We start from the raw sequence: 9546 nt of genomic DNA, 5'->3' as shown, positions 1-9546 counted from the left end.
CACACACACTAAAATTGAAATAATAAAAGAAATGCAAATTAGATTTAAAACTATCGTTGCTAGATTTTGAAAAGCAAACCATTCAAATTTCTCTAAATAAAATCAAATAGTGTAAGTTATATGCAAGTTAACCTAAAAAGAATTGCCAAAAACATAAATCTATATGACTTTGCCTTTTTCTTTTAGGTATTGACTGAGAATATAATGCTCCTCCACTTCTTGCTTCTCCAAGTTTGGTGTAATTGGTTTCATTTGAAAGAAAAAATTGTGACATGTGGGTCAAATTTTCACAAGCTTGATATTTGAAAAAATCAAATCAAATTTACATAGTTTATTAGAAAGAGACAAGAAAAAGAAAAAGAAATTTTAAAAAAGGGTAAACGACGTGTAGTTTACATGATCAACAGTGGCCCTCTAGACTCTTGAGCTCTTGGATTCTCAATTCTTCATGTCGTTTTTTTCCTTACCCCACCATTTACTATCTCTCCTTTTTCTTTTATACATCAAATGGTCACAGAAAAAAGAAAAGAAGAAAAGAAAAAAAAGACAGACCAAAAACACCTTTTGTTCATCATTTGAATATCAAACCTTTATAAAGCTGAAGTTTTCTTTTGCTCTCTTTTTTGTTCAACTTATCAAGATGAATGCTTTATGTTAACCCCTTGAAGATATGGGTTTGAGAAATCACATGGCAGAAGATAATATCTTTTGTCTTCAATCCCCAACTTTCATAGAATGGCTTAAACCACACAATTCTTCTTTTTCTCCCTCCATCTCACACTCGTCTTCGTCTTCGTCCTCCTCCGACCGTGATTTGATCTCTCAGACGACGAGCATCCAATGCGTTAATACAGGGTTAATTCCTGATCAACATGAATTTTTTTCGTCATCTCGATGCCTGCCTTTGTTCACCGAGATCGACGTCTCGACGAAGAAGGATGAAGAAGGGGCACGAGCTCGAGATCATGAAAGGAAATATTTGGGAATTAAAGAGGAGGATGAAGATATGGAGAAAGTTGAAGTGGGTTTGCACATTGGGCTTCCAAATGTTGGTGATGTCTCTAATTTTGGTGATCATGGGAAGGAATTGAATGTTTGTGTAAAGAAAGAAGAAATTAACAGCTTGCAGAAAAGCTTCTCTAATTTTAACGCTCAAGGAAGGTTTTGGATCCCAACACAAGCTCAGATCCTTGTTGGTCCTATGCAATTTGCTTGCTCCATCTGCAACAAGTCATTTAATAGATACAATAACATGCAGGTAAAAATAATATCAATTTTCTTTAAACCTTGTAGTTATCTTTTATTTTGGCTGATTACAAATTAAAACACTTGATTAGGACCTACTAGTAATTTCTAGTTCAAATTCATATCCTAAAAAGTTAAAAGTTAATTGAGAATAAGTTTGAGTCCTTAACCCAGGTCTCTTTTAGTAACCATTCGATTTTCAAAATTGTGTTTGTTTTCTTATTATTTTTACTCATGATTTTCAAGTCTTCTATTGTGACATTAGATTTATTAGCCAATTTCCCTTAAAAAATATGGCTTTGAATTGGAAAATACTCATCCAACGTAGATAACTATAAATATAATAGCGATGGAAGTATTGTTTATAGGATTAATTTTCAAAAACAAAAAATTAAAAACTCCAAATGGTTACCAAATGGAGTCTATAATAATTGCAATGTTATTTGCTTAAGTGTATTTCCAAGTTACTTCCCTTTGTTAAAAATAAAGATAATATTATTATTTTAGAATACTGAAATGTTCTTTCAAAAACATTTGGAAGGGGAAGTCGGTGATCGAGATATTAGGCGTCGGGGACGAACTTAACTCGTTTCTGTTTTTCGATGTACTTTCTTATTTATTAGAGTTTGGTTTGCTCTTTTTGGTACACCGAAAAATAAAGTAATCTGTTAAAAAAAATGTTATTCCAAAAACATTTTATTTTTATGGCGTTTCCAAATGCAGTTCTATGATCGAAGAGTTTTGGTTATTTGATAATTATGCTAAGCTAATCTCTCTTTTTGTCTCTCTTTATGACTTTGCAACCAAGGGGACCCGTTAAGGTTGCTAAAAACAAAGCTTTCTCGTGAGGACACAGGAGAAAAATCTACTTTCTTAAAATTCTCATTATTGAAAAAGTTAATTAAATCAAATTTACTAATTAAGGCTCTATTTGATTACAAAATTTATCTTTTTCTTGAAAGTCATGTTCGTTTTCTCCCAATTTTACTATTTTAATTTTTATCTATGTTACAGAACTATTTGTATTCTTGATCAAATTCTAAGAACCAAAAGTTGTTCTTAAAACAATTTTTTTAGTACTTATTTGGTTTATGGAAGATTTTATTTGTTTCCTCTCACAATTTTTTGTTCACGATCCTCATAATTTCATATCTAAACATTCGAATTTTTAGTTAATTTTTAAAAACAAAAATAAGTTTTTGAAAACTAGAAAAATTAATAAAAAAAATAGATAGTAAAACATAAAACTTATGGTTTGAAGTAGTACGTTTATAAGCTTAATTTTCAAAACTAAATAGTTATCCGATAGAGTCTAAAAATTTTCATGTTCAATACTCCAAAATCGACCTTATCACTAGTTGAAACATTCCGACTTTTATTATGAATTTGTAGGTTCAAATCTCCATCCCATATTCGTAACGTAACTTTTATGTTTTCGAAAAACTCTCTTAGCTCCATATATATATATATATATGATGTTTGTAGATGCACATGTGGGGGCATGGATCTGAGTACAGAAAAGGGCCAGAATCTCTTAGAGGAACACAGCCAGCAGCAATGCTAAGGCTTCCATGTTATTGCTGTGCTCAAGGCTGCAAGAACAACATTAACCATCCAAGAGCCAAGCCATTGAAGGACTTCAGAACCCTTCAAACTCATTACAAAAGAAAGCATGGTTCTAAGCCATTTATGTGTAGAAAATGTGGCAAAACTTTGGCTGTTAAAGGAGATTGGAGAACCCATGAAAAAAATTGTGGTAAGCTTTGGTATTGCACTTGTGGCTCAGATTTCAAACACAAAAGATCTCTCAAAGACCACATCAGATCCTTTGGTAAAGGCCACTCCCCTTGCTCCCCTCTTGATCATGATGAATGCCTCACTGGATCTGATCAAGAAGATCACTTCTCTTGAATTATGTTACTAGGGTTTCTGTCGTATCGATCTCATGCAACATCTTAATTATCTCGTGCTCGGTAACAAAACATTCTCCGACCGATGGGTCGTGCGAGGAGAAATTATTTGGGAGATCTGAACAATGTGGTTGACAACGGTACAACTACATTGTGACAATCACATTGAATAGTTTTTCTGAGAAGCTCAAGAGGGAACGATTTGCTACGGAGCACTGTGATATATTATCTTTTTCTTTCTCCCTTTCTTTGAAGATTTAGGGTTTTCTAATAAGATGGGATTGCCAGAGGTGATGAAGTAGATGAATTTTCTTCTTTTGTGAGATTGGTGTTAGATTTTATTGTCTCTCTTTCATGGAGGAAATTTGTCAGCTTCATTGCTTATCGTAAACTGGTAATCTTTCATATATGAAGATCGAAAGACTCTCTCTCTGTCTTTCTAATTTCCCTCCTCTTTTAACGAACTTTATGAAAATTTTAAGGTATAATCATTTACATTATATGCTTTTTTGAATCGATGGTGTGTTGAACTTTATTATTGATATCTCTGCAAATTTTGTGGGAAGCATGTAAATCTATTTGATATTATTGCATTGCGATCAGATCTTCCTTTCTTTGTGTTCTTGTTTAAATTGAGAAAGATTATTTCTATTTTGATGTCATGCTGTAGAATGTAGATTAAACTTTTATATGTGATGATGAAGATTTTAGTGGCCAATATATATAGAGAGAGAGATTGAAAGCTACTTGTGAGTTTTGGCTACCTCAAAAAATAATCATTTTCAGTACAAACTAATTAGTACACGAATATAATTGAGCGACAAAAGCTTACCACGTTCCGAAACTAAAAATAATTGCATTGGATAACATTTTTAGGGATAATAATTGAGCGTATAGCAACATTTTTAAATAATTATAGTTATAGCAAAATTGAGTGATATGATTTATTATTGATAGACCTTTGTACTAGTGATATGGTCTATCACTGATAGATTTCGAATGCAAAATTTAAATTTTACTATATCTGCAAACTTTTTTACATTGTACTATACTTTGGAAATAATTTAGGCATGATTGCTATATTTGCAACAATCTCTTTAGTTAAAAAGATTTTTTTTTTTTTCATTTCTTGTCTTCACTAGAATACCTTAATTATAAAATTTCATATAGTTGGGAATAACCAAAGTCCCACATTTGGCTAGATAAGGAATGATGTAAAGAATAATAACAAAATAAAAAATAAATAAAGAAAAATTATTTTAAATGGTAAAACTGCTGAAAATATTTACAAAATATAACAAAATTTCGAAACTATGAATGATAGACGTTGATAGACACTGATAGAAGTCTATTAGTATCTATCAGCGTCTATTATTGATAGTTCTAAAATTTTACTATGTTTTATAAATATTTTGATTCATTTTTCTATATTTAAAAACAACACGTAAATGAATGTACAAATACTAGAAATTAAAACAGGATTAAATTAAGCATTTTATTTAGGAAATTTCTGTAAATTTTAGAGGTTAGTAATACATATATTAGTATGGTCAACAGCATGATGGGAAAGTAAAAAAAGAGAGTCCAACTTGGAGGCTTTCACCAAATCACCCCACCAACAGAAATCACCGGCTTGATTGAAGAATCATAAGTCATTTATTCAGCGCGTAAAAACTAATCATTTTATCTTCACACAAATCCAACATTTTAAGGTTACAAAACAATATATATACACTAACATTAACATAATATTTACGAAAATTTTCAATTTCAACTATCAACTAAGAATTCATAAGTGTATTGATTAAACACCCCAGCTCCTTCCTACTAAGTTCGAACATTATCGTGTGAATCTTTAGTTAAATTTTTAGGCCTGTTTTGATAACCATTTCGTTTTTTGTTTTCGATTTTTAAAAATTAAGTCTATTTCCTCCCAATTTCTTATATTGATTTGCATTTTTCTTAATTATAATGATTGAATTCTTAGCGAAATTCTAAAAACAAAAATAACTTACTAGTCTTTTTAGTTTTCAAAATTTGGCCTTGTTTTTTAAATCAAAAGTAGATAAATATGTAAGAAATTTGGATGTGGAATTAGTGTTTATAGGTTTAATTTTCAAAAACAAAATGGTTACCAAACGAGGTCTTAAATAGTTACAAGTGAATAAATTTAGAATACTGATTAAGATTACACATTCGAAAATCATCCATGCATCCAATCCTTACACTTTTTAGGCGTCATCAATGTTGAATTAATAAAATTGACAATTAGAATTGATGTATATAAATCTTAAATAAGTGTTTAAATTGATTCACTTATAAAAGTTTAAAAATAAAATTGATAAAAAAAATAATAACAATAAATCTCACAACATGTTTATTTAATTAGAATGTAATAGAAGATGCAAATTAATACAGTTACGAAAGTTTAATGTTCAAATTTATACAATTACTAGTTCAAGATTGAAATTGAGACAATCTTCGAAGTTTAAAATTGTGTAAATTGGTATTTTCCAAAATATTTGTGTGAACAACAAAAAAAAAAAATATGTGTATTATTTCCATAGTACTAATTTTTTTTTTTAGAACGTGAAGGATTTGAATCTCACCGTTGATATATATGTCTTTAGATGAATCATGATTTGCCATAACATCTAAGACATTAATATTTGAAAGTTGATTATATATATCCTTAGTATGTAGTTGAATTCTTCTCACCAAATCATTAGAATGAATTGAATCTAAAAACCAAAGTGGTTTGTTTTTTCTCCTAGTTGTGTAAAAGCAAATTTCACAAAGAACCTTTTGCCAAAGGCAAACACAAAAGACTATCATTATCCCTTCCACACAATTTAGAGAGAGATTGAGAAATGTGAATATGAGAGAGTTAGGCTTGACCAATACCAAAAAAGGTGAGGAAAAAAAATTACTAAAATTTTCTTTAAGATAATGGACCTCCACCTTGTTTTGTCGGGAAATAAAATCTTTTTATTATTTTATTTATGAATTACTATTGTTGTTATTATTATTATTTCTTTTTCCTTCTAAGGGATTGAGCAACCCTTTATTGTTTTTGGGCTTATAATTGCTATCATTATAATTTAAACTAACATTATAGAGAATTAGGTCATTCTATACAACTTAATTATCAGTTAGTGCTAATCATATTTCTTGATTGACAACGATCTCTTTTAAACTTTATCCTTTATAAATATTTACAAATAATAACAAAATACCACAATTTATCTACACAGATAGATAAGATAGTAATCTATCGCAGTCTATTAAAGATAAATATTGAAATTTTGTTATATTTGTAAATATTTTAGTTCATCTTCTTATATTTAAAAATAATTTTTTTTACTATGATTTTCACTTTTATTAAAAAAGTATTGGATTTTTTTATTCATTTTTCGGAAACAAACATTGAAATTGTAAAACTCTCTCAATATATATTCAAATTTTGAAAATGATTTTTAGAAAATATATAACAAAAAAAAAAAAAAAACTCAAATATTGTTTAATTTTGAGGAACGAAATAGTTAATCAACGGGGGCGTTAGTTTCTTATTCTGTTATTTTTCAAATGTTAATAAATTCAGTGTAAAGAACATGAGATTCTGACAACAGTGTTATAATTATTAATTATTAAAATTTATAATGTAATCATTCCAAAGTAATGTATTAGGCTCTAAAATATGTATTAAGCTAATTGAAATAATGATTATATATTTATATCCATGATAGGATGAAGTGACGGGTAAAAGATAAATATTAAAATATCAGTGTAGTGTTTGTCACATATATTTTGATGCTTTAAGTTAGTTTTTAAAAAACAAGAGGACGAGCTTTTAAAGGAAAAGATGAACTTATTTATGTTAAGTTATAATGATGTATTTATACAACGGATAAATCACTAAGATTTTTTCTAATTCCTTTTTTTTAATATACCAGGTAGATTTTTAGGAAATATTTTAAATATTTTAAAGGATTAGTTTGATAAAACATGCATAGTAGGTTATACTGTTCAATGGGAAGCTAATTATGGCCTCACAATCTCAAACAACTAATGTCTTTTGTTAAATATCCTCAATATTTATTGTTCCATGAATAGTAAACTGTTTAAAAATTAATTATTATTAAATCAATTATATCAAACAATATTTGCTTTTTTAATCATATAAAATAACCTAAGTAAACTTGGTTTAAAAAGAAGGAAAATAAAGAAAAAGGAAAACTAAAGGCTAAAAAGGAAAAGGATAAAAATGGGGACTCATGAATTATGATTATAGATCTCTTAAAAAGTAAACATTTCAATTCCTAGATTCACATCTTACCTAACCCTTAACCTCCATATCCAACCACTCCAAATGTTTTTCCTTTACAGAATCCAACCAAGTATCATCTCACCATTCTCAACAGGCAAAAGTTATGGGTTTTTAATTTTAATTAATTAATTTATAAATTTTTATTTAACTGACTTTCAAAATAAATTTTCTATTTTTAAAGAATTCAAAATATTTATAATATGAAAATTTATATGGTGGGATATAATCTTCTTAACATAAAAATGTTTTATTTTATTTTCAAGTATTACAAGTTTGTTGTTTATATAATCATGGTTTATCTTTCTTTTTCGTTTTTCGTACATAAGAGAACACAAAACGCAGAAAAGTTTAAACTACCGATTGGTTTAGCCCATTGAGTGGAGTTAATAAGTTTAGAATTAATACGTTGGAGTTGGTAAGTTTGTGTTTAGGATGTATAGTTGTAAGATAAAATTCTTCGATAAATGTGAAAAGCAGATTAAGAGTGAAATATGAAGTTACTCGATAAATGTGAAAAGTAGAATATGGGGAAGATGAAGTTCATTGATAAATATGAAAAGTAGAAAAAGATGGAAAGATGGAGTTGCTCGATAAATATGCAAGCTTTAATATCTATTTAAGTTGAGCTATTTATGTCACACCCCTCCCAAATTACCCTCTTAATCTGTGAAGTGATGTGAAGACAGTCAGTTGACAACTCTCTTATGGCAACTACTGTCCAACCTATACTAATGAACCTGTATCCCTAGTACCTGTTGACCTGATAGCAGTTAAAAATATTATGATAATTACATACATACTCTCGTCTATCACTTAACTACACATGTGCTACCATTCATAAAATTAACATCCATTATATTACATTCATCCAAATAACAAACATTTAAATTTACCATATTTTACTCCAAAACTCTACCCTCCCAATATGTGTACAGACAAAATTAGGGTTTACAACACGACTGGAGAATTCTGATAGTGACTGACTGGAAGATCTGCTAGGCTTCAAAACGTCGACCGTTACGGAGAGAAAACATTTAAAAGAATGAGCCTAAAATGCCCAGTGAGTGACTATTGAAAATAAAACACACTTTAACATAAATAACATAGACATGGCTTCTCATAAAACATTTACATAATCACTTTCAGGGTTTAGAATTAAAACTGGAAAAACAAAAGCATATCATATGTTAAACCCTGAATTGAAGCTCATTATTATTCCTGTAACGCATATCTACTCCTCTATCTGAACATATGGGAGAGGCCTTTTGTTCAATCCCTAATAACCATAGTTGAAAGAGAGGCCTTTTGCTCGATCTCATCAACGTCGATAATATGAGTCATATGTATACGTAGAGCTAGATTGAGTCCTGACCACCTTACCATACCTTCGATGTCAAGGATCCCTAGTGTAACTGAAATTTGAGTATCTTACCATGCTTTCGGTACCGACATTGGAGTAAGGTTTATACAAGGCATTTAATCATTTATAACATATTACAAATGTAATAACAGAATACTCATGTGAGTTAACCATACCTCAAAAATTTCATGTCATTGTATAGTGCCTTGTAAATATTAAGTATAAATAACAGGCATAAACTTATTGAAATCACATGCTAAACTCACATATGAAATTTCATTTATTTGAAAACATGGGTCATGTGTCCAACAAATGAGTAGAGCATGCATCATAGAACTCGTGGTTTTAAAACTGCATGTTGGATTGATTATCCATTGAAAATCAAATGCAAAATTGATCATTAGAAAACATTTATCAAAACTTGTCACTCACTGTTGATAACGGATAGAAATGCACGTTATTATGGCCCAAATAAGTAAAACAATGATGAAATGTGGCGGTAAAAATATATAAAATCATGTCCAAAAGCGCTAAACTGAGAAAATTGTGATCGCATACGCCCATCGCATAAAAGTAGCTAATTTACTCATTTTGTGCAGGAAAAATGATTTGGCGCAAGTTAAATTGCGATCCAAGGAATTAGGCGTCCGCGCGCATTGAAAGATTGTGATCGCAAAGTAATGCAATCGTATGCGTTTGCAAGA

The 9546-nt window shown here is 29.6% G+C and overlaps 1 protein-coding gene across 1 annotated transcript; it reads left to right on the top strand.

Moving 5' to 3' along the window:
- The first annotated feature begins 323 nt into the window (after nt 1-323).
- LOC120082596 (zinc finger protein WIP3-like) lies at nt 324-3669 on the top strand. Its single transcript, XM_039037841.2, has 2 exons — nt 324-1258; nt 2731-3669. Exons 1-2 carry the CDS (start codon nt 671-673, stop codon nt 3154-3156), a joined length of 1014 nt encoding a protein of 337 aa, XP_038893769.1. The 5' UTR covers nt 324-670; the 3' UTR covers nt 3157-3669.
- The last annotated feature ends 5877 nt before the right edge of the window (nt 3670-9546 follow it).

This window comes from Benincasa hispida, chromosome 8 (genome assembly GCF_027475165.1).
Source record: "Benincasa hispida cultivar pf3 chromosome 8, pf3_genome.v1.1, whole genome shotgun sequence".
NCBI classification, from domain to species: Eukaryota; Viridiplantae; Streptophyta; class Magnoliopsida; order Cucurbitales; family Cucurbitaceae; genus Benincasa; species Benincasa hispida.
Note: the sequence above shows the minus strand (reverse complement) of the source record. Positions and strands in the feature narration are given on the sequence as shown.